The sequence below is a fragment of the Kogia breviceps genome, chromosome 18 (genome assembly GCF_026419965.1).
Source record: "Kogia breviceps isolate mKogBre1 chromosome 18, mKogBre1 haplotype 1, whole genome shotgun sequence".
Taxonomy (NCBI): Eukaryota; Metazoa; Chordata; class Mammalia; order Artiodactyla; family Physeteridae; genus Kogia; species Kogia breviceps.
Window position 1 is genome coordinate 231,449 of NC_081327.1, and position 27,703 is coordinate 259,151.

The 27,703-nt window shown below is 48.4% G+C and overlaps 2 protein-coding genes and 1 long non-coding RNA gene across 15 annotated transcripts; 2 read left to right on the forward strand and 1 right to left on the reverse strand.

Annotated features, from left to right (window-relative positions):
- Positions 1-249: 249 nt before the first annotated feature.
- Positions 250-9,567, forward strand: ZNF132 (zinc finger protein 132). Of its 4 annotated transcripts, none has more exons than XM_059044642.2 (3): positions 250-683; positions 3,088-3,214; positions 6,333-9,567. In XM_059044642.2, the coding sequence occupies exons 1-3, from the start codon at positions 585-587 to the stop codon at positions 8,261-8,263; spliced, it is 2,157 nt and encodes a 718-aa protein (XP_058900625.1). In that variant the 5' UTR covers positions 250-584; the 3' UTR covers positions 8,264-9,567. The 4 variants fall into 4 exon arrangements, with proteins under 4 accessions (XP_058900625.1, XP_066876024.1, XP_066876022.1 ...); XM_067019921.1 differs by having other exon boundaries at positions 312-920; positions 6,333-9,560; XM_067019922.1 differs by lacking the exon at positions 250-683 and adding an exon at positions 2,830-2,887 and having other exon boundaries at positions 6,333-9,560.
- Positions 9,568-12,021: 2,454 nt separating this feature from the next.
- ZNF584 (zinc finger protein 584) lies at positions 12,022-26,121 on the reverse strand. Of its 10 annotated transcripts, none has more exons than XM_067019982.1 (4): positions 25,783-26,098; positions 25,038-25,215; positions 18,688-18,814; positions 12,022-13,615 (listed from the first exon to the last, which is right to left on the reverse strand). In XM_067019982.1, the coding sequence occupies exons 3-4, from the start codon at positions 18,719-18,721 to the stop codon at positions 12,612-12,614; spliced, it is 1,038 nt and encodes a 345-aa protein (XP_066876083.1). In that variant the 5' UTR covers positions 18,722-18,814; positions 25,038-25,215; positions 25,783-26,098; the 3' UTR covers positions 12,022-12,611. The 10 variants fall into 10 exon arrangements, with proteins under 10 accessions (XP_066876083.1, XP_066876080.1, XP_058900731.1 ...); XM_067019979.1 differs by lacking the exon at positions 25,038-25,215 and adding an exon at positions 19,714-19,737 and having other exon boundaries at positions 25,783-26,095; XM_059044748.2 differs by lacking the exon at positions 25,038-25,215 and adding an exon at positions 19,634-19,737 and having other exon boundaries at positions 25,783-26,094.
- LOC136793094 (uncharacterized) lies at positions 25,398-27,076 on the forward strand. Its single transcript, XR_010837885.1, has 2 exons — positions 25,398-25,481; positions 25,598-27,076. It is a non-coding gene; the product is annotated as an uncharacterized lncRNA (long non-coding RNA).
- The last annotated feature ends 627 nt before the right edge of the window (positions 27,077-27,703 follow it).

The window sequence follows — 27,703 nt, forward strand, 5'->3', positions numbered from 1 at the left end:
TTATCATTGGTCCCTATTCTGGGCTCTCATTGTTCAACACTGGGGGCGGTCGCACGGCGAGGGCATTTCTGGGTAATGTAGTTCGTGTCTCGTGAGCCGTGACGCAACGTGCGCCCTTCCTGATCACCTAGGCAACGACTAGGCGGCACCGCGATTGGCTCCAGGAAAAGCGTCATAGGCGGCCTCGAGCCTTGAACCAGTGAAGGGTCAGGATTTGGGCGTTTTCGCGTGAGCCGCAGGGGGTGGGGCGGGACTTCCGGCGCGGCCATTGCAGTCTTCGTTTTGCGGCGATTGGGGCTATGCGCAGACCGTCGCTGGGACGTGCGGGGAAGGGGGCCGGGGGGTGGGTGGGGGACGTGCAGGAACCGTCATCGCACCTTGGCAGTCACTTTTACCCTCGGCTGACGGCTCTTCCTTCCTGAGCCTCGGTTTTCCCGGAAGTGGAACGGACGTAGAGAGTCTCCGCGCCCCGCCTTCGTCCCACATTCCCGGGAGACAGCTCCTATATCATACTGGGGAAGACAAAGGCCTTGAGTGCGACCGTCAGCCTGCGGTCACTCCACCCAGTGGGTGTTGGGGTTCGGATGAGCCCTCTGGGCTTGTCCCCGTCGCCGCCTGACAGGGACCCGCCCAGCCTACATGTTGTGACAGGGCCTGCAGCGTCGCAGATGGACCCGGCGCAGGTGAGCGGCGGGTGCACAGGTCCTCACCCACTGGGATCCCCGCCCACCTGAGCCTGGAGCCCGTTAGAGAATGGTGGTGTCCCGAATTCTTCACCTGCACATGAGTCTGGGGCCCTGAGAGTCACTTTCCTCTAGCATCCGGAACCTAGGCCAGATGTTATATGGAGCGGATCACGTGGGATAAGGTCTGGAAAGGTGCCCCTAGCACAGGGATCAGCATGTGCCAGTTGCTTGGAGGTGAGTATAAGGTGGAAGTGTTCAGGGAAACAACAGGTCTCCTTTTCGTTTGGTGGAAATAACGAACAGGGGAACTGGAAGCAGGCCTGGAATAGCAGAGTGAGGTGCTGGGCCTCTGCTCGCAGTGTGATGCGAGTCACGGGAAGTGTAGAGCAGAGGAGGGAGGTGTTCTGACTCAGATCTTAACAAGCTCCCTCTGGATGCTGGGTGGAGAAGAGACTGGGAGGTGGGGTGCGCTTGCAGGCAGGAAGACCATTGAGGAAGAGACTGCAGTAGTCCAGGTGTGTGCTCTTTGTGGCTGGAGCAGAGAGGTGCCTGTGAGGTAGAAGTGGTTGGCTCCTGGATGTGCTTTTTAAGTTGGACAGACTAGATTTCCTGATGTGTGGCAATGATGTATCATGGTTGACCCTGATAGGTTTTCCGGATGTGGAAGTTGGTGCGAGTAGATTTCAGAGGGAAGATAAAGAGTTGGGTTTTGGCCTTATGTATTTGAAATGGCCCACAGGGACTTCCCTGGTAGTCCAGTGGGTAAGTCCTGTGCTCCCAATGCAGGGGGCCCAGGTTCAATCCCTGGTCGGGAAACTAGATCCCACATGTGTGCCGCAACTAAGAGTCCTCATGCTGCAACTAAGAAGTCCGCATGCCACAACTAAGAGTCCAAATGCCACGACTAAAGATCCCACATGCCGCAACTAAGACCCGGCGCAGCCTAAATAAATAATAAATAAATATTAAAAAACAGTGTCGGGCTTCCCTGGTGGCGCAGTGGTTGGGAGTCCGCCTGCCGGTGCGGGAGACGCGGGTTCGTGCCCTGGTCCGGGAGGATCCCACGTGCCGCGGAGCGGCTGGGCCCGTGAGCCATGGCCGCTGGGCCTGCGCGTCCGGAGCCTGTGCTCCGCAGCGGGAGAGGCCACAGCGGTGGGAGGCCCGCGTACCGCAAAAAAAAAAAAAAAAAAAAAAAAACAGTGTCGCAGAGACTGCCAAATTGAGGTGCCAAGTGTGCTTTCTGCCGGGTCCACGCTAGAGACATCTAAGGGGTGGAAGCTTGTGCTTAGACACTGTGTGCAGCTGTGAGCTGGGTTCAGGATGATAACCAAGCCTCCGAGTAGAGTGTAGACTTGGGATGAAAACATGAAACATGGAAGTAACTGACGTAGGATAACAGAGGGGCCCGAGGTTAGATTGCTTTACCTCTCTTCAGCTCACCAGGTTTTTGTGGCCATCCTCCTTGGGTCCAGGGGGTTTTGTCAGGCTATTGGAGTAGAAGGGACATAAAGGGTCAGCCCAAGCTAAGAGTTCCTAAGCCAAGAGTGGGGGCCAGCGGGTCTGGGATTCGCGTATTAGGAAAGGCAAGGACAGCTATGACTGGTGAAGGGACAGCATGCGCAAGGTCAAAGCTGGAAGAGAATAAGGGTGTTTGAGATCTTACTCATGGCTCTGGGGTGCAAGGCTGAAGCAACAGAGCAAAGAAGGGAGGCATTAAATAGAGGGGTGAGGGCTGTCTCTGTCAGTGGGAAGTTTTGGCAATCAAGGGCAGTCCAAGGTTAGTGTTGGATTTTGCTTGCCTTTGTTGGCAAGCTATGTACATAGTGGTATATGGGTACACTAGGGAGATGCTTGTGGTGTGGCCAGGGAGAGGGGCGATGGTATTGTGGGCTGTGGGGAGTGGAGATATGAGGAAGGTATGGTCCTATGTGTACAAGGTAAGGGAATGAGCCCTGGTACTAGAGGCTTAAGGAAGAAAAGAGAGCCCAAATTTTCTTATATTTGGGAGGTGTGACCTGGAGGACACAAGGGAAATTGTCCAATGGGGGAAGTGGGCTGTGTGCCAACCTAGAGCTGAAACAGCATCCATCTATCCACCTTCCATTTGTTCTTCTTGTTTGGTTTGGTCTGGATACAGTGGCCAGTGGGACTATGAGGAGAGAAGGACACCAGTGGTGCCAGCACCTGTTGTCTTCTCTGAGGTGAGGGCCTGAAGAGGGGGGTGAGCTGTAGGTAGGTGAGGGGAGGATGGACTGAGGGGGTCATGAGAAGAGGAGATGCCAGTGGTAGATGTGGCAGAACTCTGAGTCACAGGTCAAGGGCCTGGATGTGCCCATTTGACTATGTGTTTGTTATTCAGCCCACCTTTTGGCCCCCTGGCTTAGCTGTGTCATCATTGCAGAGTCTGGTGACCTTCGAGGATGTGGCCGTGCACTTTTCCAAGGAGGAGTGGGGGCTCCTTGATGCAGCCCAAAGGCAGCTGTACCACAGTGTGATGCTGGAGAACTTGGAGCTCATGACCTCACTTGGTAAGGCCCTTATGCCCTGCCCAGCCTGGTGGCCAGCATCTGCCTTATACCTTCTCCCCATAGAAAGCTCTGTTCATCCCAAAGCTGCACCGTGGACACTGCTTCCTTCCCAGGTTTCCTATTGTAGGTGCTGTGAGTGCTGGGACTGAGCTGTATGTACTCCCACTGTTTCTCCCTGAGCAGCCTGATGAGCAGTCCTAATAGCTGTTATGTCCCACAGAGGCCTTGTGGGAGAAGAGGTTGGGGATCAGGCATTCTGGTCTGCCTAAAGGATCCCACTGAGCTTGACCAGTTCCTGGTGGGGTGACTTAGTGTGGGGCCATGCCTAGGTTCTGCCCCTTCCCCCAGAGACATTTTTTTTTAATGGCTTTACTGATACATATCATAACATTCACCTTTTTTTTTTTGGCTGTGTCGGGTTTTAGTTGAGGCAAGTGGGATCTTTGATGCAGCATGCAGGCTCTTTGTTGCAGTGCACAGGCTTCTCTCTAGTTGTGGCACACAGGCTCCAGAGCACATGGGCTCTGTTGTTTGTGGGACACGGGCTGTCTTGTTAAGGCTCACAGGCTCAGTAGTTGTGGCACATGGGCTTAGTTGCCCCCCAGCATGTGGGATCTTAGTTCCATGACCAGGGATCGAACCCGTCTCCCCTGCATTGGAAGGTGGATTCGTTACCACTGGACCACCAGAGAAGTCCCACATTCACCTTTTTAATGTGTACAGTTTAGTGGTTTTTCATATGTTCTCATTGTATAAATATCACCATAGTCCATAAAACTCCTAGAAGAGAACATAGGCAGTATGTTCTCTGACATAAATTGTACCAGTTTTCTTAAGTCAGTCTCCCAAGGCAATAGAAATAAAACCAAAAATAAACAAATGGGACCTAATCAAACTTACAAGTTTCTGCACAGCAAACGAAACCATAAACAAAACAAAAAGACAACCTATGGATTGGGAGAAAATATTTGCAAATGATGCAACTGACAAGGGTTTAATTTACAAAGTATACAAACAGCCCATACAATTCAGTAACAACAACAACAAATCCAATTGAAAAATGGGCAGACACCTGCTGGGCCTGTGTGCCACAAATGCTAGGCTCCACGCCTGGAGCCCGTGCTCTGCAGCTGGAGAGGCCACCGCAATGAGAGGCCTGCATACCGCAGCGAGGAGTGGCCCCCTCTTGCCGCAGCCAGAGAGAAGGCCATGTGCAGTGGCAAGGACCCAGCACAGCCAAAAATAAAATAAATAAAAATAAAATAAATTAAGAAAAATAAAAATGGGCAGAAGACCTAAATAGACATTTCTCCAAAGAAGACATACAGTTGGGCAATAGGCACGTTAAAAGATGCTCATCATTACTAATTATTAGAGACGTGCAAATGAAAACTACAATGAGGTACCACCTCACACTGGGCAGGATGGCCATCATTAAAAAGTCTACAAATAACAGATGCTGGAGAGGGTGTAGAGAAAAGGGAACCCTCCTATGCTGTTGGTGGGAATGTAAATTGGTGCAGCCACTATGGAAAACAGTATGGAGGTTCCTTAAAAAACTAAAAATAGAGTTGCCATATGATTCAACAATCCCATTCCTGAGCACATATCCAGAGAAAACTTGAAAAGATACATGCACCCCAATGTTCACAGCAGCACTATTTACAATAGCCAAGGCATGGAAACAACCTAAATGTCCCTCAACAGATGGTAAAGAAGATGTGGTATATATATACAATGGAATATTACTCAGCCTTAGAAAAGAATGAAATAATGCCATTTGCAGCAACGTGGATGGACCTAGAGATTATCATACTAAACGAAGTAAGTCATAAGGAGAAAGTACCATGTGATATCACTTATATGTAGAATCTAAAATATGACACAAATGAACATATCTATGAAGCAGAAACACTCACAGATATAGAGAACAGACTTGTGGTTGCCAACGGTGGGAGTTGGAGGAGGGATGGATTGGGAGTTTGGGATTAGCAGATGCACACTAGTACATATTGGATGGATAAAAAAGGTCCTACTGTATAGAACAGGGAACTGTATTCAATATCCTGTGATAAATCATAATGCAATAGAATATGAAAAAGTTGTACATATATGTGTAATTGAATCACTGTGCTGTACAGCATAAATTAACACAACATACTTCAATTAAAATTTTTTAAAATTAGAGGTAATAAATATCACCATACTCTAATTTTAGAACATTTTCATTACCTAAAGAAAAACTTTGTAGCCTTTAGCAGTCACTCTCCATCCCCCCCTCATCCCTTCCTCCTGAGTCTTAGGCAACCAGTGATCTACTTCCTGACTATATAGATTTGCTTATTCTAGATATTTTATACAAATGGAATCATACAATATACACTTTTTTGTGACTGGCTTTCACTTAGCATAATGTTTTGAGGTTCATCCATGTTGCAGCACATATCAGTAATACGTTGTTTATTTTTATGGCTGAATAATATTCCATTGTATCGATATACCAGTTTTTTATCCATTCATCAGTTGATGGGCATTTGGCTTGTTTCCACTTTTCGACTATTAACAAAAATTATGGCTGTTATGAACGTTCATGTACAAGTTTTTGTGTAGATATTTTTCATTGCTCTTGGATAGATACATAGCAGTGGAATTCACAAACTGTTTCCCAAATTAGCAGCACCGTTTTACATTCCCACTGCAGTGTATGCGTGTTCCAAATTTTCTACTTCCTCATAAACAACTTGTTACTATCTTTTTTCTTATAGCTATCCTGGTGGGGTGGTATCTCATTGTGGTTTGAGTTTGCATTTCTCTAATGACTAATGCTGTTGAGCATTTTTTCATGTACTTATTAGCCATTTGTGTATATTTATCTTTCTTTGAGAAATGTCTTTTCAAGTTCTTTGCCTCTGTGTCCATGCCTCTGGTGAGGCCCCTTTACTCTGTGGCTTGCTGGGCCCTGTCCTGTATAGTGAGCCTTTCACTCTTACTCCGGCCCCCTTGGCCTATCAACAAACCCTTGGGCCCATTTCTGTATGTGTCAGTCACACATTTCTAATGAAGTCACCCTTTCCATTAAGTGGAACACTCAGTTAACCAGAAATTTCTCGGCTTTCAGGTTGTTGGCATGGAGTGGAAGATGAGGAAGTACGTTCCAAGCAGGATGCTTCTGTAGATGTGGTGTCACAGGTCAGGATTTTCAGTGCACATCCTTCCACCCAGAAGGCTGACAGTTGTGACATGTGTGACCCATTCTTGAAAGACATTTTGCACCTGGATGTACATCAAGGAACACACGCTGAGGAGACTCCCTACACACGTGTAGCATGTGGCAGAGAGTTTTGGTTTGGTGCAAACCTTCACCAGCATCAGAAGGAGTGCAGTGGAGAAAAGCCCTTCAAATGGGACAAGGATAGGGACTTGTTTGTGAAGAGCTCAATAATCTGTCTATCAGAGAAGCCCTTTACATGTGGGTTAGGTGGTAAGGATGTCTCAGATGGCCATGACCTCCTCCAGCACCCAAACACAGGTGGCAGTGGGAAGCCACACAGCAACACAAAGTGCAGGGAGGCCTTACCACACCCTTCCAGTCTTGGGCAGCTCCCAGAAGTGCATGCCTCACAGAAGCCCTTCAAGTGCAGTGACTGTGGAAAAGCCTTCCAGAAGAGTTCTGTCCTCCTCAACCACCTGAGAACTCACTCTGAAGAGATACCATTTAGATGCCCAAGAGTTGAAAATTCCTTAGAGGAGAAATCAACTCTTGTTAATGACCAAAAGTTTCACACTGGAGAAACATCTCACATATGTAAGGAGTGTGGCAAGGCCTTTAGTCACCCGTCTAAGCTGAGTAAGCACCAGAAATTTCATACTGGAGTAAAATACTATGAATGTAGTGACTGTGGGAAAACTTTCAGCCACAAACTCACACTTGTTCATCACCAGAGAATCCACACAGGAGAAAGGCCTTATGAATGCAGTGAATGTGGGAAAGCCTTCAATAACAGGTCACACCTCACTCGGCATGAGAAAGTTCACACTGGAGAAAGACCTTTTGAGTGCAGCAAATGTGGAAGAGCCTTCAGCCAAAGCTCCAATTTCCTTCGGCACCAGAAAGTCCACACCCAAGTAAGACCTTATGAGTGCAATCAATGTAGCAAAGCCTTCAGCCGCAGCTCTGCTCTCATTCAGCACTGGAGGGTTCACACTGGAGAAAGGCCTTATGAGTGCAGTGAGTGTGGGAGAGCTTTTAACAATAACTCCAACCTTGCTCAGCATCAAAAGGTCCACACTGGAGAACGGCCTTTTGAATGCAGTGAATGTGGAAGAGACTTCAACCAAAGCTCTCACCTCCTTCGACATCAGAAAGTTCACACTGGAGAACGGCCTTTTGGATGCAGTGAATGTGGGAAAGCCTTCAGCAATAGCTCCACCCTCATCCAGCACCAGAAAGTACATACTGGTCAAAGGCCTTATGAGTGCAGTGAATGTAGAAAAGCCTTCAGTCGCAACTCCAGCTTGATTCAGCACTGGAGAATTCACACTGGAGAAAGGCCTTATGAGTGCAACGAATGTGGGAAAGCCTTTGCTCACAGTTCCAGTCTCATTGAGCACTGGAGAGTTCACACAAGAGAAAGACCTTATGAGTGTAGTGAATGTGGGAAATTCTTTAGCCAAAACTCCATTCTTATTAAACATCAGAAAGTTCACACTGGAGAAAGGCCTTATGAGTGCACTGAATGTGGGAAGTTCTTTAGCCGCAAGTCCAGCCTCATTTATCACTGGAGAGTTCACACCGGGGAAAGGCCTTATGAGTGCAGTGAATGTGGGAGAGCCTTCAGCAATAACTCTCACCTGGTTCGTCACCAGAGAGTTCACACACAAGAAAGGCCCTATGAATGCAGCCAATGTGGGAAAGCCTTTAGCGAAAGATCCACACTTGTTCGACACCAGATAGTTCACACCAGAGAAAGGACTTATGAGTGTGGCCACTGTGGGAAAATCTTCAGCCGCCTCTGCAACCTTGCTCAGCATAAGAGGATTCATACCTGAGTGGAGCCTTGTAGAAATGATCTTCGTGAGAAAATCTTCAGCTACGTCAAACTTCATGCAGCAGAATACCCACAAAGAAATTACCTGATGTGTCACTAATGTGGAAGAGCCTTCAGAAGCTACTCTGCCCTTTCTGAGCAGCCCAGGAATGCAGGCAGCACTGTCTTGCCTCTGGAGCATAAACCTCTTTCTAGCTGCCTGGATCCAAATATTTGCAGCAGTCACCTACATATACATGGAGAGAACACCTCCCTGTGCCTCCCTTCTCCTTTCCTAGAGGGTGTTGGGATTGTCTAGGCTCACTGGAATGGCTTCATTCCCATTGCCTCTAGAGGGTTAAGGAATGAACTGACCCCATGCCGGTTGAGAGATTAATTAATCAAGGCACATGACAGCCCTAAACGTTAATATACCTAACAGTGCTTCAAGGTACATGAAGCAAAAACTGATAGAACTGCAAGGAGAAATAGACAAATCCACAATTATAGTTGGAGATGTCCACGTCCATCCCAGATAATCAGTAAGGACAGAGAAGATGAACAACACTGCCAACCAACTTAACCTAATTGACATTTATAGAACATTCTGTCCAATAAAGGAAGAATACACATTCTTTTCACAGGCACATAGAACATTTACCAAAATGGAGCATCTTCTGGGTCACAAAACAAGGCTTGATAAATGGAAAAGAATTGAAATAATACAAAGTATGGACCCTGAACATGAGAGAATTCAATAAGAAATCAAGAATAGTATGATGTGTGGAAAACCATCACTTGGAAACTAAATAGCACACTTGTAAATAATCCAATGGTCAAAGATAAAATCAAAAGAAAAATTAGAAAGTATTTTGAATGAAAATGCAAACAGAGGATATCACAACATGTGGAATGTACCTAAAACAGTACCAAGGGAGAAATATTTGTTTGTGTGTTTGTGTGTCTCCATGTATACTGGTGAAATATGAATCAGCCCTATGGAGTGTAAAAAAGAATCATTAAATGCTCAATTTTTAAAAAGTTACAACAAAAGAAGCAGCCATGATGAATACAAGCCATGATAACTTCTTCCCTTCACTAAAAGGTAAAAGCCAATTGCAGAGGTCACCTGAGCCCCCAGGAGGCAGAAATGCAGATCAGGAGGGGCCTCATCGACACACTCGGGGCCCCTCCACAGCCCTGCTCACAGTTGCCAGTTATGTGGTTTCTTAAGAGATGTCTGTCTCCCCGTGTCTTAGTCCATTCCAACTGACAGAACAAAAATACCATAAACTGGGTGGCTAATAAATAATAGAAATTTCTCACAGTTCTGGAGTCTGGAAAATCCAAGATTACGGTGCCAGCAGATTTGGTGACTGGTGAGGATCCTGGTTAATAGCTGTCTTCTGTGTCCTCACACAGTGGAAGGACAGAGGGAGTTCTTGGGGGGTCTCTTTTATGAGGGCACTAATCCCATTCATGAGGGTTCCTCCCCCATGACCTAATCATCTCCCAAAGGCCCCCACCTCCAAATACCAAACATTGAGGGTTAGGTTTTAACCTATGTATTTTGGGGGGACACAACATTCGGTCTACATCACCTACTAGAATGTCAGTTTCATGCAGGAGGGCCCCTATGGGTTTTGTCCCTGCTGGGTGAGTTCAGTCTCCAGAGCACAGCAGCAGTTTACACAGCCTGGGGTAGGTGTAAGCACTCAGGGAGTTCAGGAAGGGGGGATGTACTACTCTTTCCCTGTGCTCTCCTACCTTCTCCCTCCCCAGAGTCAGCTTTGATGATGGGGCTGTGGTCTGGGACCAGCACAGTCCTTCAGAGCAGCCAAACATTCCCTGGCGTCCTACTGTGTGCCAGGCTCTTGCCGGAGCTCTGGTAGATACATTTCATCTCCATCTGATGTGCAGTACAGAGATTTAACGTGCAAACAAGACTAAAGCAGCATCATTGCAGGGTGGCTGGAGCTATGAAGGAAATGAAGCAGAGGTGACAAAGTGATGGCTGCTACTGCAAATTGGTTGGGAAGAGCTGAGGAGGTGACTCCAGGGGAAGGGTATTCTGGCCAGAGGAAACCACAGTGCAGAGGCCCCAGGCAGGAATGAACAATGAGGAGACCCAGTATCCCATGAAGAGAAGAAGGCCAAGAGGTCAGGAAACAGGTCATACTGGCCCTTTTGGCTGGGGTGAGGAGTTTGGTTTAGCCTACCCTACCCCCACTTGTTTGTCATCTGAGCCCAGTTGGCTCAGCTGAACTCTAACTCTGTTCCCACACAGACCGCCATGCCAGGGGCAGACAATTATTACACACAGGGAGAAGGGCCTGAGCAGGCCTGGGGGTGGGCGTATGGTGTTGGAGAGACATTGAGCAGACTGGCCGAGAACTCCGTAGGGTCCTACCCCGCGTGGCCACCACCCCTCCTGCCATCAGGGGGTGGGTGAGAGGAATCACTGAAGCTAAAGGAAGCAGCGGTTTCCAACCCCAACCCACAGTACTGGCTGAGCACCATGGCCCAAAGGCCCTCAAGTCCAGGGTTGGTGGATCTCTCCCCGAACATACCTCCCAGCTAACATTTCCTTCTTGACATGAAGCACGATTTCTAGACCAGGGACACAGCTATAACCACATAAGTTTCGCTGAACTGACATTTACCTTTTTTTTTTTTTTGCGGTACATGGGCTTCTCACTGTTGTGGCCTCTCCTGTCGCGGAGCACAGGCTCCGGATGCGCAGGCTCAGCGGACATGGCTCACGGGCTCAGCCGCTCCGTGGCATGTGGGATCTTCCCGGACCGGGGCACGAACCCGTGTTCCCTGCATCGGCAGGTGGACTCTCAACCACTGCGCCACCAGGGAAGCCCATATTTACCTTTTGAAAAAAGTTTCCAAAATTTTAAACATAGATCTGGGTCCATATGTTGATTCAACAACTTATTTCCCTGGAGCCCTGGGACAGGGGCAGCAAAAAACAGCCAAAGCCATGGTGTGCAGAGACATCAGGAACACTAGCTGGGTCACAAAAGCCACATTCTAGGACTACAGGATCTTCTTTCAGTCCCAGGGTGATGGCCATGAGGTGAACATGCCCGGAAAGGCTCTGAGAATCCAGGAAATAATAATAATCTGTAGATTATTTGTTGACAGTGACCTTGGACATAGGGAACAGGTTTGCAACTCCTGAGAAATTCTGCATGCCACACCCTGTGAAACCATGGTTCCTGGAACATTTGTGGATGCCTCTTTAGAACCAGCTCAAACCCTCTCATTTACCAGACTCCCCACTCCACATGACCTCACTCAGTGCTTCTGTGTCCACTTACTCTTTCCAACAGGCCCCTGTAGGACTTACGGCCAGTCTAGAACTTACCTCCACGTTCTCGGTTTCAGAGGGCATGGCTTCTGAGCTGATTCTGGAAACAGCTTCTTCTGACCAATGCTGGAGATTGCAGAACATTCCCTGGGAACAAGGAACCCAGGTGCTTGTCCCTAGTCACATGGGGATCTTATACCAACCACCCCATTCTTCAAGTGAGCTCTGGATCCTCAACTAAACCTGACATCCAGGCTGAAGATTTATCCACAGAGCCCTTCAATCTTTCCTTGGAGGTCTCAGGCACCAGTGCAAATTAGGCCAACCTTGACTGGAGCTGTCCTCTTCCATCCTGCTGTCCCCACTGAGGCAGACAAAAGTCAGGGACCCCCACAGAAACCATTCCCTCTATCCATAAGCCCAATTTTGTTCTCAATCCTTTCACACAGAGATCCCAAAGATTAAGGGTGGTTTAAACCAAAAGACCTTTATTATCAGACATTCCAAAGCAGTGTGAGCCAGTTCCAGGGTTGGATAAGTGCATGACAGGGACCAAATGTAGTGTCAACAGTGTCCATGAAAATGGTTAACCTTCTCTGGAAGCCCCCAGCAGACACTGCTCAGCTACTCTTGGCCAGAACTAGGTCATATCCACACCTAAACCAGTTGGAGGGGGAGGGAATAAGACCCATTATGGGCTCCACCACTCATGATTCTCTCCTTTATCAAGTGGGGAACACAGAGGTCAGCTTCCCTGAGCACACACAGTGACTGATGCACACCACAGGGACCTGCCAGTTGGGAGAAGTGGGATGGCTTCTGTCACAGAAACTGGCAGTGACTCAACACTGCCAACAGCCTCGGCAGGTGAGAGTGCAACACAGCTCCTAAACGCTTCCCACGTACCTGGCACCAGCCCAGTGTGGGTGCTGGGGTGTGACATGTTTAGCTTTCAAATGGCTACTTTCCTCAATCTCCTTTCTGGTGTGAGACCTTTTATGTTGAACAAGGTGCCAGCCATGGCTAAAGGTTTTCCCACATCCCCGTCCTCCTATGGCCTTTCTCCAGTGTGGACTTTCTTGTGCTGAAGGAGGGTAGAACTATGTTTAAAGGCTTTCCCACATTCTGTACATTCATAAGCCCTCTCTTCAGTGTGGAACTGCTGGTGCCGATTCCGGTAGGACCTGGTAGTGAAGGTTTTCCCACACAGGCTGCACTCATAAGGACGTTCTCCAGTGTGGACTTTCCAGTGCTGATACAGCCCAGAGCGGGTCACATAAGTTTTCCCACATTCACTGCACTCATAGGGCCTCTCTCCAGTGTGAACTCTCTGGTGAAGAATGAAGCTATGGTTGTATTTGAAGAATTTCCCACATTCCCTGCACTCATAGGGCCTTTCTCCAATGTGAACTTTCCGGTGCCGAATGAGGGTAGACAGAACGCTGAAGGACTTCCCACACTCGCTGCACTGGTAAGGCCTCTCTCCAGTGTGAATTCTCTGGTGCAGAACAAGTGCATCTTTGCGGTTGAAGGTTTTCCCGCACTCACCACACCTGAAAGGTTTTATGCCAGTATGAACTTTCTGGTGCTTCCTCAGTTTAGATGGGTAACTGAAGGCCTTCCCACACTCACTACACACATGGGATGTTTCTCCAGTGTGAGTTTTTCGGTGATGAACCAGGGTTGAGCTCTCCTTGGGGGCATTTCCACCTGCTAGGCACCTGAAGGGTCTCTCTTTGGCGTGAGTGATCAGGTGGTCGAGGAGCGCGAAGGCCTTCAGGAAGGCTTGCCCGCAGTCACTGCACTTGAAGGGCTTCTGTGTGGCGTGGGCTCCCTGCTGTTGCTGGCAAGTGGAGCTGGGTGGGAAGGCCTTGCGCTTGGTGCTTCTGCGTGGTGTCCCCTCTCTGTGGGTGGCCTGGGACTGGAGGAAGCCTAAGGCAGCAGGGATGTCCTTCCCAGACACCCCGCACAAAAAGGGGTTCTCTGACAGGTGGACTCTGCAGCTCTTCACCTGCTCGGGAGGGGCTTCCTCATCCCGCAGTCTACACAGAAAACCTGAGACAGAAGAGTCAGTCACTGAGAGCTGGCTTAGAGGGAAGAGGCACCTTCATCACCAGTGCATGTCGGACACACCCATAAAGGAGTCCACAGAATTGCCAGGAGGTTGCAAGGCAAGGTCTGGATGAGGAAGGGCTGGCCCAGTGGAACAGGGCTCTGCCAGAGCCCAGAATAGGGGAGACCTCAACAGGGACCAGGACACAAAGATGGGAGCAGTGCAGGGAAGGGATTCAGGGCCTCCAAGTCACTCCTGTGCAAAGGGTATTGGCAGGGCCTTAGATGCTGGGGACAGCATGCACTGTGAAGAGGCTGTGTCTACTCCAACGAAAACATGACTGTGACACCGTAGCTGGTGTTCAAGTATTACTGAAGGATATGTATGCAGCTCAAATCACACACACAGCAGGTCACAGTGGACAGCTCTGCATTGGCACAGAGAAGAGAAAATGACAAGACACAGAGGCCAGAGAGGTGGGTCATCCAGAGCCATGGTAGAGATAGCAAGACCACACAGTGAGTCCACAGGAGGGGAGAGGAAAGGTGGGAATAAGGTGTGGTCACTGGCCCCAGCACCAAAATGCCAGTGTACTCAGATACCCATCACTGAAACCAAGGCACCCCCTAGCCCCATTCACCAAGACCAGGACCCATCCTGGCCTCTGCTCTGCTGACCACAGTCATGTCCACCATGTTGGGCACCCAGGGCTCTTCCTCACCCTTCATTTGGGCCACCTCACCCTTCATAGGGACCTCGAAGGTGCAAAGCCTACGAGGTAGAAAGGTAATAAGATGCCAGCCCAAATCAAGGCTGACCCATCCCTACACATACCACAGGAAGCTCATGTCACCATGGCAACCAGGAAGGAAACCAAGTATTAGAACATGAACCTCTTCTGTACATTAAAAAAAAAAAATTGTCAGAGAAGCAATTGTAATGTTCATTTTTTTAAATTTATTTTTTAAGTTGAAATATAGTTGATTTACAATGTTGTATTAGTTTCCAGTGTACAGCAAAGTGATTCAGTTATATAAATATACATATATATTTTTTTCCATTATAGCTTATCACAAGATACTGAATATAGTTCCCTGTGCTATACAGTAGATCCTTGTTGGAACCTCTTCTGTACATTTAAAAATTTGTTAAGAAGGTAGATCTCATGGTTTATTTGCTTTACCACAATTTTTTAAAAAAGACCCTCCTGTGAAGCAAAACTGACATAACTAAAGAAAGAAATAGACAAACAATAATATTTAGAGACTTCAATTTTTAACTTTCATATATGGATAGAACCACTAGGCAGAAAATGAACAAGGATATAACACATGAATAACACTAAAAATCAACTAGACCTCCAAGACATCTATAGAACATGCCACCTAACAACAGCAGAATACATATTCTCCTCCATTCTCACATACACATGGAACATTCTCCGGAACAGACCATTTGCTAGGATATAAAACAAGACTCAGTAGACTTCAGACGATTGAAATCATACAAAGAATGTTCTCTAACTACAAATGAATTAAAACAGAAATCAACAACAGAAAGAAATTTCGGAAACTCACAAATTTTTAAAAATTCGTTCCCATTATGGTTTATTACAGGATATTGAATATAGTTCCCTGTGCTATACAATAGGACCTTGTTGTTTATCCATTCTATATATAATAGTTTGCATCTGCTAGTCACAAACTCCCAATCCATCCCTCCCCTGCCCCCCGCTTTCCCTTGGCAACCACAAATCTATTCTCTATGTCAGTGAGTCTGGGAAACTCACAAATTTATGGAATTTAAATTAAGTACTCCTAAATAAACACAAGGAAAGTTACAAAACATTTTGAGATGAAAGAAAAAGAGAACACAACATACCAAATGTTATCAGGAAAAGTATTGCTTAGAGGGAAAATTACAGAAACATCTCTGAGCTGTCTTATTCACAACACTTCTGACACCACATGCAAAGGGGCTTTTCCACACCATTTCTCCAGCTCTCTGACACCAACTGGGTGTTCAAGGATTCAATTCAATTCTGACACCAACTACCTGGAATTAGCATCAGATCTCACAGGTTATGGACGCAGTCTCACAAGACTGCCCCCACTTTAGACATCAACGGAAAGTCCCAGGCCTCCTGTATTTTCTGACCAACTGACTATAAATCTGGGATTCTCACAATTATTGATTCCTCCTCAGGTTCAATAATTTGTTAGAACAGATCAGAGAACTCAGGAAAAGAGTTTGCTTACTAGTACCAATTTATTTTAAAGGATACAACTCAGGAACAGCCCAATGGAAGAGATGAAAATGCCAAGGTATGCCAGGGGTGGGGACTGAGGACATAGGGGGTAAAAAGTGTCCATGCCCTTGATGGCACCATTCTCCCAGCATCTCGCTGTGTCCACTAACCCAGAAACTCTCCGAACTGGTCATTTAGGAGTTTTTATGGATGTTTTATCACATACGCATGATTGATTAAATCATTGGCCATTGATGACTGGCCCAATCTCCAGCTCCTCTCCCTTCCCCAAAGGTCAGGGTAGGGAGGTGGAGAAGAGGGGTTGGGAGTAGCTGAACATCCAACCTTACAAAAATGCCTTGGTCTTTCTGGTGACCATCCCCCATCCTGAAACCATCTAGGGGTCCCCAGCCACCGTCAACCCATTAGCATACAAAAGACTCTCTTATCACTCCAGAGATTCCAAAGGTTTTAGGAACTGCATGCCAAGGAACTGGGAACAAAGAAAAAGTATATATTTCTTATGTCACAACACACATATTAAAAAAAGATCTCTATATGTGTAACTGAATCACTTTGTTGTACCCCTGAAACATTGTAAATCAACTATACTTCAATTAAAAAATAGATTTAAAAATTTTTAAAAAGAATCTTCAACCAATATCCTAACTTTATACTTCAAGGAACAACAACAACAAAAAGCAACCCAAAACTAGAAGAAGGAAGGCAATAAAAAAGAGCAGAGATAAACTGACTGAAGAAGAAACAGAACAGCTGAATAGACTTTAAAAAAAACAAAAACAAAAAACTTCCCTCACAGGAAACCTAGGCCGAGATGGCTTCACAGATTAATAATAACACAGGAGGGCTTCCCTGGTGGCACAGTGGTTGAGGGTCCACCCGCCGATGCAGGGGACTTAGGTTGGATCCCTCGTCGGGGAACTAAGATGCCACATGCAGGGCATCTAAGCCCAGGTATCACAACTACAGAGCCCACATGCTGCAACTACTGAGCCCATGTGCCACAACTAGAGAGCAGCTCACGTGCCACAACGAAAGATCCCGCGTGCCACAACTAAGACCCAACGCACCCCAAAATAAATAAATAAATAAATAAATATATATATATATATATATATTTTTTTGCGGTACACGGGCCTCTCACTGTTGTGGCCTTTCCTGTTGCGGAGCACAGGCTCCGGACGCGCAGGCTCAGTGGCCATGGCTCATGGGCCCAGCCACTCCACGGCATGTGGGATCTTCCTGGACCGGGGCACGAACCCGTGTCCCCTGCATTGGCAGGCGGACTCTCAACCACCGCACCACCACGGAAGCCCAATAAATATATTTTTTAAAGAAATGAATTAACACCAGTATTTCACAAACTGTGCCAGAAAAAAGGAGAAGGGATCATTTCCCAACTCATCCACTGAAACCAAAATTATCCTCATACTCAATCCAAATAAAGACATAACCAGAAAAGAAAACTACACCATTGATAACTCTTATGAATATAGAAAATCAATTACTGTAATATACCACGTTAACAGAATAAAGGACAAAAATCACATGGTCAGGGCTTCCCTGGTGGCGCAGTGGTTAAGAATCTGCCTGCCGATGCAGGGGACACGGGTTCGTGCCCCGGTCCAGGAAGATCCCACATGCCGCGGAGCAGCTGGGCCCGTGAGCCATGGCCACTGAGCCTGTGCGTCCGAAAAAAAAAAAAAAAATCACATGGTCATTTCAACCGACATGGAAAAGCACTGCACAAAATCTAACGACTTTTCTCTATAAATGCCCTCAACAAACAAGAGAAGGTAACTTCCTCACCTGAAAAGGGCATATGCAACAAACCTACAGCTAACATCATACTTATTAGTGAAAGACTGAATGCTTTTCCCGTAAGATCTGGAACAAGACAAGGATGTCTACTCTTACAACTTATATTCAATAAAGTACTGAGGTTCTAGCCAAGTCAGTTAAGCAAAGGAAGAAGTAAAAATAGCTCTACTAACAGATGACATGACATTATATATAGAGAAAAATACCAAGGGATCCACCAAAAAGAATAACCATTAGAACTAATAAATGAGTTTATTTAGCAAGGTTGCAGGATATAAGATCAGTATACAAAAATCAATTAAATTTCTATACACTAGCAATGTACAATCTAATATGAAATTAAGAAAGTAATTCCACTTAAAAGAGCATCAAAATGAATAAAATATTTAGAAATAAATTTAGCCTTGTACACTGAAAACACTTTAAAAAATTACAGAGCTAAATAAATAGAAAAACATCCATGTTCATGGATTGAAATACATTAAAGTGGCAATCCTGGGAATTCAATGGCGGTCCAGTGGTTAGGACTCCACGCTTTCACTGCCGAGGGCGTGGGTTCAACCCCTGGTCGGGTAACTAAGATCCCACAAGCCACTAAGCGCGAAAAAAAAAAAAAAGCCAATCCTGCCCCAAATTGATCTACTGATTTAAATTCATGGCTCACACCTGGCCCAGGGAGGCCCCTATAAAACTTCTTTTGGAGAAAGAACGCAAAAACCAGAGCAGAGAGGGCCCACAGCTTCAGCAAAGTCACGCGGCCAGAAAGAGGAAGAGCTGGATAGGATTTGTTAGGCAAACTGTAGACATCTGAACCCCAAGTCCTACTCCAGGAGCCTGCAGGGCAACAGGTGTTGAGGCTGCCAACAGGGCTGCTCAGAAAGAGGCAGGGGAAGAGCACACAGCCTCTGTGGGCTTTGAGATACACAGAACTTCCCATGAGGGCAGAGGTGGTCAGTTTGCTGAGGGAAAGTGTGAGAGACTTACCCAGTGAGCCAATGAGCGCAAAGTTCTCCAGCATAACATCACGGTACAGGCTCCTCTGGGTCAAATTAAGGAGCCCCCACTCCTCTCGGGAGAAATACACAGCCACATCCTCAAAGGTCACCAGGGCCTGTAATGATGAATTCAACTAAGCCTTAGGGTAAATAGTGGGCAGAAAACCAACCAAAATATGAACAGAGAAACACATCCATGCCCTTGACCTGTGTCTCAGGGCCCTGCCACATCTCTCACTGACATCTTCTTTCCCTTTGACCCCGCACCCCTCACATACCCTCATACCTCCCTCCTCGTAACACCCCTATCTCAGAGGATTCCCAGGGCCCCCAGGACCATTGGTGCCTCTCTCTTCATACTGCTGCTAAATTCTGCATCCAGACCACAACAACAGGCTGGTGACCAGAGAGATGCCATCTACGTACCCCACCAAGCACTCAGGCCCCACCCTATTTACTGCCAGCCAATTCCCTCCGTGTCCCAAAGATCACCTTTCATAAGGAAAAAAAACCTATGTTCTCCTCTCTCTTAGGCCTGAGTACATCATCCAAGGGCCCTCCAGTCTGTCCTCCGGCATGCCAGACACATAACTGTACCGCAGCATGGTACAACTCCGCACCCTCACCACAGCCTCGCCAGCCACCCCACTGGCAACTCCCGCGTTCCACTGTGCACAGTGGTGTGTGTCTCCAGTGCACTACCACAGAGACATGGAACTTCCCATAAAAGATGGGATCTTCAATCCCATCTTGCCTCGTCCACCCCACACCTCCAATAGCCCACAGCCAAGGAAAACCCCCAGTTCTGCACAGAGGACCTCCTCACCCTTGAACCCTCAGCCTCCGGGATCCACACACGGAGCTCCGAGACCACCGGCCCTCCTCTTCTCTATCTCTGCATAGACTGTCCCTTCAGCTGTCATAGCCTTCCTCACCTGTCACGGGCTCATTCAGAGTCCGGACCCACTGGGTGGGGATCCGGGTGGTGAGAGCCTGGGGCGCACCTCCCACTCACCTGCGCCTCCTCTGCCATTGGAACCTGTGGGCGGAGAGTTTCAGCGGACGCAGCTGAGATCCGCACCTGCCACCCCGCCCAGCGCGCTGGAGCCTCCGGCCGACCGAGGAAAATGTGCCCGAGGACTGGGAAAAGCCTCAGGACGTTCTCAGGGTACGACAGCGAGTCTCAGGAAAAGGGAGTCATGCCCGGGGGTCACGGCACAAGCAAAGGCCCGGCGAGGGTACCTACGCTTCTCTCGGCCGGGGTGGTCTCTGCGGTGAGAGCGCTACCCTCTAAAGTGCTCGCACCTACCACCAGTAGCGGCAAAACGCGAACCATAGGGCAACGCCGGAAGTCCCGCTCCGCCCCGCCCCGCCCCGCCCGTGCGCCTCCGTTAAGTCTGCGTCCGCGTCACCCGCGACCTCATTCGGGGCGGGCGCGAAATACGGTTCCCATAAGTGACGTCGCAGATGCGTCCGTACCGACGTAGCCAATGACAGCCCAGGAGAGGGGCGTTTCCGGGAGAGCCTCGTGGGCGGGGCAGGGACTTCCAGTGACGGCTTTAGTTCCTTTGGACCCACGCCGGGGCGGAGGGAAAGGGCTGTTGCAGCGAGGGATGGCGTCCAGGAGGCTCCCCGGGCCCGCAGCCAGCGGAGCGGGCAAGGCGCGAGAGTCGGGGAGGTCCCACCACGCCCTGTACTCGCGGTGACCGAGCCGAGGTGACCCCGGCCGTAGAGAGGTGCAACTGAAATGCACTCATTTCAAGTGCAAAGTTTGATGAGGTTGGAAAAATAAATACACCAATTTATTAGATTCGAGTCACTCTCTGGAGTTATCTCCTTAGCCCAATACAGCTTTGTCCCACCCACCTCCATTATGCTGTTATTGGCAGATATATTTGTTTGTTATAGGCCAAACAGTACAATTATACTGGTTTTATACATTTGCTTTTAAAATAAGAAATATGAATTTACACTTTCTTTTATACACATGTCAATCATTACAGTATCATACAGAATAGTTTTGCTGCATGAAAAATCCCCTCTGCTCCATCTATTTACCCCTTCCTCCCCCTGAGTCCCTGGCAACCACTATTTTACTGTCTCTATAGTCCGGCCTTTCCCAGAAAGTCATAAAGTTGGAATCATACAGTATGTACTTTTTTCAAACTGACTTTTTGACTTAGGAATACACATTTAAGATTCCTCCATGCCTTTTTGTGGCTAGATAGCTCAGTTCTTTTTATTGCTAAATAATATTCCATTGTATGAATGTACCAGTTTCATTATTCATTTACCTATCGAAAGGCATCTCAGTTTGATTCCAGTTCTAAGCAATTATGAATAAACCTGCTATAAGCAGTCCTGTTCTAGTGTCTATATGGACATGTTTTCAACACATTTATATAAATACCTAGGAGTGTGATTGATGGATCATATGATAGGACTATATTTAAGTTTGTATGAAACTGCCAATTGTCTTCCTAAGTGGTTATATCATTTTGCATTCTCACCAGCAGTGAGTGAGCGTTCTGGTTCCTCCTGTTGTCAGTATTTTGGATTTTAACCATTCTAATAGATATGTAGTGATACTGTTTAAATTTGCAATTCCTTAAAGACATATGATGTTGAGAGTATTTTCATCTGCTTATCTCTGCCATCTGTGTATCTTCTTTTGTGAGGGGTCTGTTCAGATCTTTTGCTTTTTTTTTTGGCCGAGTCACGTGGCATGCGGGATCTTAGTTCCCCTACCAGGGATCGAACCCACGCCCCCTGCAGTGGAAGTGCAGAGTCTTAACCACTGGACCACCAAGGAAGTCCGCATTTTCCTTTTAAAATTGACTTCGTATTCTTGAGTTTTAAGAGGCTTTGTTTTTTTGGTACATTTTGGATAAAAGTCCTTTATCAGATTTATGTTTTGCAAATATTTTCCCCTAGTCTTTGGCTTGTCTTTTCATTCTCTTTCATGGTATCTTTCACAGAGCAGAACTTTTAATTTTAGATAAGTCTAACTGAATTTTTTTCTTCATGGATCATGCTTTTTGTGTTGTATCCAAAAGTCATCTCAATGCCAAACTCAAAATCACCTAGATTTTTTTCCCATGTTATCTTCTAGAAGTTGTACAGTTGTACACATTTAACTCTATGATCTTTTTTGAGCTCTGGGTCCAACATGTAGCCTTGACGATCTGGCCCACAGAGCTCTTCATTCTTTCTAAGGAGATCTTGGGCAGCAAGACAAATGAGACCAAACTTGAACTTAGACCTGCTCACTACCATCATGTTGTCACCTCTGAAGCGATGTCAAGATTTCCCATAAAAGGCCTTCACTCCCCTTCAGGCCAGCACTGCCCAACTCTGTTCTCAGTCAGGATTAAAGGTGCTTTAAACCATTTGTCATCACACAATCCAGGGAAGCATGAGGCAGACAGTTCCTGGGTTGGAAGAATTCAAGGCCAGACAGATCTCATATGGGCATCATGTGTGGGGTGAAAAACAACCATAAAGAAGAGAGACCTTCTCTAAACCCGGAGCAGACCCCAGTTCAGATTTTCTTGGACAAGGGTGCGTCGTGTCTGTGCCTACACTATCAGTGAGGAGGCCAAGAAGCCCATTAAAGGGCTCACACTCAGGAAGGAGTGCATGGGATTGCTGGAGGGTCCTAGGGGGAAGGGCCCAGCCAGATGATAGAATGTGAAAGACCTCAACAGAGATGAGGAAACAAAGATAGGGAGCATTGTGAAGAGGAGGGTGTCTGGTGACATGAAAAAACAACTGCAACAGAGTGGCTGGTATTCAAGTGTGACACAGAAGGATATGTGCATGACTCATGTCATGTGTAGAGAAGGTCAGTGCTGGACAGCTCTGCGTAGGCTCTGGGCTGGCCATCACTTTACTGTCTCTCAGCTCCAAACACCCATTTGCCTGCTTTGTGAAAATGGACCTGGACTTCTGAAATATTTTCCTTTTGCCAGCTTGCAGGATGTTAAATTGTATCAGTAGAGGGCACTGGGAATAAATTGCAGGATGAACTGGGTTCTGCTTCCCGCCTGCTGTGTGCTCCGCTGGTAGCCTGCTGCAGCCTCTGTAACATCTCCAGGGGCTCTCACAGCCTCTCTAGCACCCAGCCTCTGTCCTCATTACTCCAAGCCCCTGGTGTAGTTCACAGTTCTCTGCCATGGTATAGTCCACAGAGATCTTGCTCATCTTGGCATTACATAAACCACACATTGGTCCACTTTACTGATGACATTATGCTGAGTGAATCTAATGAACAATTACTTTAGATAGTTTAGTAAGACATATGCAAACAAGAGGGTGGGGAACAAAACCTACAAAAAGTCAGGGGCCTGCCACCTGAGTGAAGCCCCTACGAGTTCAACAGCCCAAGTTGATTGCTACATCTCACACCATCTATCACCAAAAAAGAGGCACAACAGCTGGTAGGCCCTTTTGGATTTTGGAGGCAACCTATACCACATTTGAATCTACTACTTTGAACCATCTACCAAGTCAGCCAGCAGGCTTCCTGTTTTATTTACTTATTTTTAAAATAAATTTATTTGTTTATTCATTTATTTAATTTTTGGCTGCATTGGGTCTTCACTGCTGCACACGGGTTTTCTCTAGTTGCTGAGAGTGGGGGCTACTCTTTGTTGTGGTGCGCAGGCTTCAGTAGTGTGGCATATGGGCTTCAGTACTTGTGGCACATGGGCTCAGTAGTTGTGGCTCGCAGGCTCTGAAGCGCAGGCTCAGTAGTTGTGGCGCATGGGCTTAGTTGCTTCGCAGCATGTGGAATCTTCTCAGACCAGGGCTCGAACCCGTGTCCTCTGCATTGGCAGGCAGGTTCTTAACCACAACCACCAGGGATGCCCCTTTACTTATTTTTTAAAATATTCATTTATTTAATTTATTTATTTGGCTGCACCGGGTCTTAGTTGCACAGCCATATCCTCAAACATCACCAGACTCTACAATGATGGGCTCAGCTGATCCCTGGGGTCCATGAGTGGGCAGAAATACCAACCAAAATATGGAGAGATGGTCACATCCAGGCCCTTGACCTGGAAGGGTCCCATCATATCTTCCGCTGACATCCTACTTCTTGAGGCCCAAACCACCAACCCCCCCACCACACACACACACATCCTGATACCACCTTCTTCCCCAGAACCTTACCTCACAGGGGATACCAAGGTCTCAGTGCCATTGGTGCCTCTCTCCTCATGTTACTATTGGGCTCTGCATCCGGCCCACAGCAACAAAAGGCAGATGACCAGATGGGTGCCATCTATGCTCTGATCCAGGCACACAGGCCTCACCCTTTCTGCTGCCACCCAATTCCCTCTGTGTCCCCCGATCACACCTCTCAGATGCAACCAAACCTAAGCTCACCATTCTCCCTTGGGGCCAAGTGCCTGCTCCCAGGGCCCTTTGGTTTGCCCTCCTGCCCAACAGGCACATAAACTCTCTGTACTTGGCACGCTCATAACTCCACACTTCCTGGCACAACCTCACCAGTTCACCCCCTTGGCAACTCCCTGGCCTCCCCACATGCCACTCTCCATGTGGTGTCCAGAGAGTGCCAGGCATGGCAACCATGATCCTATCCTGCCCAGTCCTTCCCACACCTCCCAGGGCCCACTGCCACAGGTATCCTCCAGCCCTGCATCGAAGACCTCCCCAACTGGCCCTGTTTCTAGTCAACACTCAGCCACCCAGAACTACAACTGGATCTCTGAGACCTCCACCTTCCTTTACCTCTGCCCTGGTACAAGCTGTCCCCTCACCTGCCATGACCTTCCTCTCTCCTCCTGAGGTACATTCAGAGCCCAGCCCCCAGGCCTTAGTCCCTGCCTGTCTGCCAGGTGACCCCACCTGCCGCTGAATCTGCAGCCCTGCATGAAAAGTCCCAGGCCCCAAAGACGGCACATATAAAAACCTGGCAAGCCCACAAAAGGGAGGATCAACCCAACACCAGGCCCCACAGACCCCCTATCTCCACCACCACCATGCCACAGGCTGCACCCCAGGTCCACTTGCCCCTCAGCAGCCTTGGCCCCCTGTCACGCCCCCTCTGCATTTTCCTCCTGACATAGGCCCAGCCTTCAGGACAGCCTTAGTGACACCTACCACCACCTTCACACTGCCTGTGCAGGACAACCTCAGGTCCCAGCCTTCCCTCCTCCACCCTGTCGTGGCATTCATCACCCTCCTTCATCCACCACACACTGATCCTAGTCCACTCTCCAGCCCCACCCTTTGGATGTTCCCAGCCAGGACCCTGCAGAATTCCACGGCTACATGTCCAGGTGCCTACCCAGTGCCTCTATTCGGGAGTACCTGGATTTATCATGCTTAATGTCTCCAAAACCATGCTGCAGATCTTCTCCCTGGAAACTGCTCCACCCACCAACTTCCTCATCTCAGATGATGAACCTTCCATCCGTCAAGCCACTGAGTTCAAACGCCTAGGCTCGTCCGTGACGGCTCACTGTCTCTCTCTGCCGCGCTGGTCCTACTGAAATAACAGATCCAGAGTCCAAGCACCTCTGTCCCCTCCACGGCCACCACCTTGGTGCAGCCACCCATCCCCAGTAGCCTCCTAGTGGGCGTTCTTCAGGCACAGCCTGTTCTCCCCTCCACCGCCAGAGGGAGCCTGCTAACACCTGAGTCACATCACCTCCCGCTGCTCTAAACCTCCCACTTCTCCCAGCGCCCTCAGGACAGAAGCCTGGACTCATTCCACGCCTGACTCCTGCCCCCTGCTCATTGGCCTCACCAGATGTAAGTGAGACCTACGGTTCCGGGAACACTCCCAGCTCAGCTTCATTGCCAAGTATTTGCACATGCTCATTTCTGTGTTTTTAACACTTTCCATGTCACATCCCGTTGACTGCCAGAAATGGGAACCCTTCTGCGTAACCCCCGACTGGGATTCAGGATTCTGGGCCAGATGCGACTCCCCCAAAGCCCGAGAAACAAGGGCAAGGAGGTGACGGGGAAGAAAGAGGAGTCTCAGGAGACCAACATCCGCTGAATGGAGTCCGAGCTTGTGAGGGAAGGCCACGGGGCACCCTCCACTTACCTGCGCCAGGTCCATCATCACCGCCGCCGTCGGACCCAGAAAGAACGGCGGAGGCCCCTGCCGAGGGATGGGTGGCCGCGGGCTGACCGTGGCAGTCCGGACCTCAGTCCCCGACCCCTCCTGTGGAAAATGCCCACAGGGCCCAGGGGGACAGAGGGTGGGTGTGCAGCCCCGCCGGACACCTCCGTGCGAGGCAGTCCGTCCCACAGTTGGGACAGAGCGCCTCAGGAAAGGCCTCTCCCTACCTCTGAAACCTCCACAGAACTCAGCCTAGCCGGCTCGCGAGCCCTGCAGCGGGAACTACGTTACCCAGAAGACACTGCGCCTACGTCCCGGCCCTGGCCAATGAGAGCCCAGGAGATGGGCGTTTCTGGGAGGGCGGATGGGCGGGACTTCCGCCGCTAATTTGGGCAGATCGTTATTTGGCAGAAACAGCTGATAGTCGGGCAGGGGATGATGTCCAGGAGGCTCCCTTATCCCGCAGGGACGGCACGAGAGTCGGGTTGGTCCCACCACGCCCTGTGCGCACTGTGACCGCGGCGAAAGTCCTGCCTCCTCGAGCCCCGGAGTCCCTGGCCGTAATGGGGCCGCACCGCGCGGGGGCGTCCCCTCCCCCTCCCCGGGGTCAATGCAAAAGCCGGTTGGTGCCCTCAGCCGCCGTGGATTCGTTGCCTTTGACGTTGAGCAGCTGGGGACCAAGGGCCAGGAGACTCGGCAGGAGGAGGAGGTGTCGGGAAGATCAGTGGTTGGACGTGGACGGAGGTGTGGATGTACCAGAGCCTGTGCTACACTGCTTAGTGCGTACCTGTCTCCAGCAGCTGGGACCTCAACAATCCCTTTTGCAGAACCTCATGAGAACGGACGCTGAAAACTCGCCCTATTCATGCATGACTTACAGAAAGGCCGTCGAGGAGAAGCAACCCTTCTTTACCACTGAGGAATTCATGATGGGGCAAAATCTTGTGTGTGTAAGGCGTGTGGAAAGGCCTTCAGTCATATCTCCCACCTCTCAAGTCTGCAGCAGCAAGTTCAACACCAGAGAGAAGTTCAACTCGGGCAACCACTGCGGAAAGCCTTCAGTCAAAAATGCCCTACAGGACTTCCCTGGTGGCACAGTCGTTAGGAATCCTTCTGCCAACGCAGGGCACACGGGTTCGAGCCCTGGTCCGGGAACATCCCACCTACCTCTGAGCAACGAAGCCCCTGTGCCACAACTACTGAGCCTGCGCTCTAGAGCCCAAGAGCCACAACTAATGTAGCCAACTAACTAAATAAATTTATATATTTTTAAAAATGCCTTGCATATCTTTTCTTGTAGGAGCTCATAAAGCTGTCACCTTGTGAGTGCAGCCAATGTACAAAACTATAATTTTGTATTTTCTAGAATTCATATGTGGGGGTCTTACAGGTTATCATTTTTTTTTCGTGGCTTCTTTCACTTACCTTCATGCTTTTAAGCTTTTTACCGGGGCTTCCCTGGTGGCGCAGTGGTTGAGAATCCGCCTGCCGATGTACGGGACACGGGTTCGCGCCCCAGTCCGGGAAGATCCCACGTGCCGCGGAATGGCTGGGCCCGTGAGCCATGGACGCTGAGCCTGCGCGTCCGGAGCCTGCGCTCCGCAACGGGAGAGGCCCGCGTACCGCAAAAAAAAAAGAAAGATTTTTTACCCCATAGTGTTGCATATAGATCATTAATTTTTTGCTTCTGATGGGCTTAACAGATTTCATTTTATGTATGCACCACATTGTGTTTTTCCACCCTGGTAATGGGATACTGGAGTTGTTTCTACTTTTTATTTATTTTGAATAAAGTTGCTATGAATATTTGCATATAAGCCTGTGAACATAGTTTTCATTTCACTTGAGTAAATACCTAGGAATGGGATGAAATCAGTATTTAAACAGGGATACAAATAGTTTC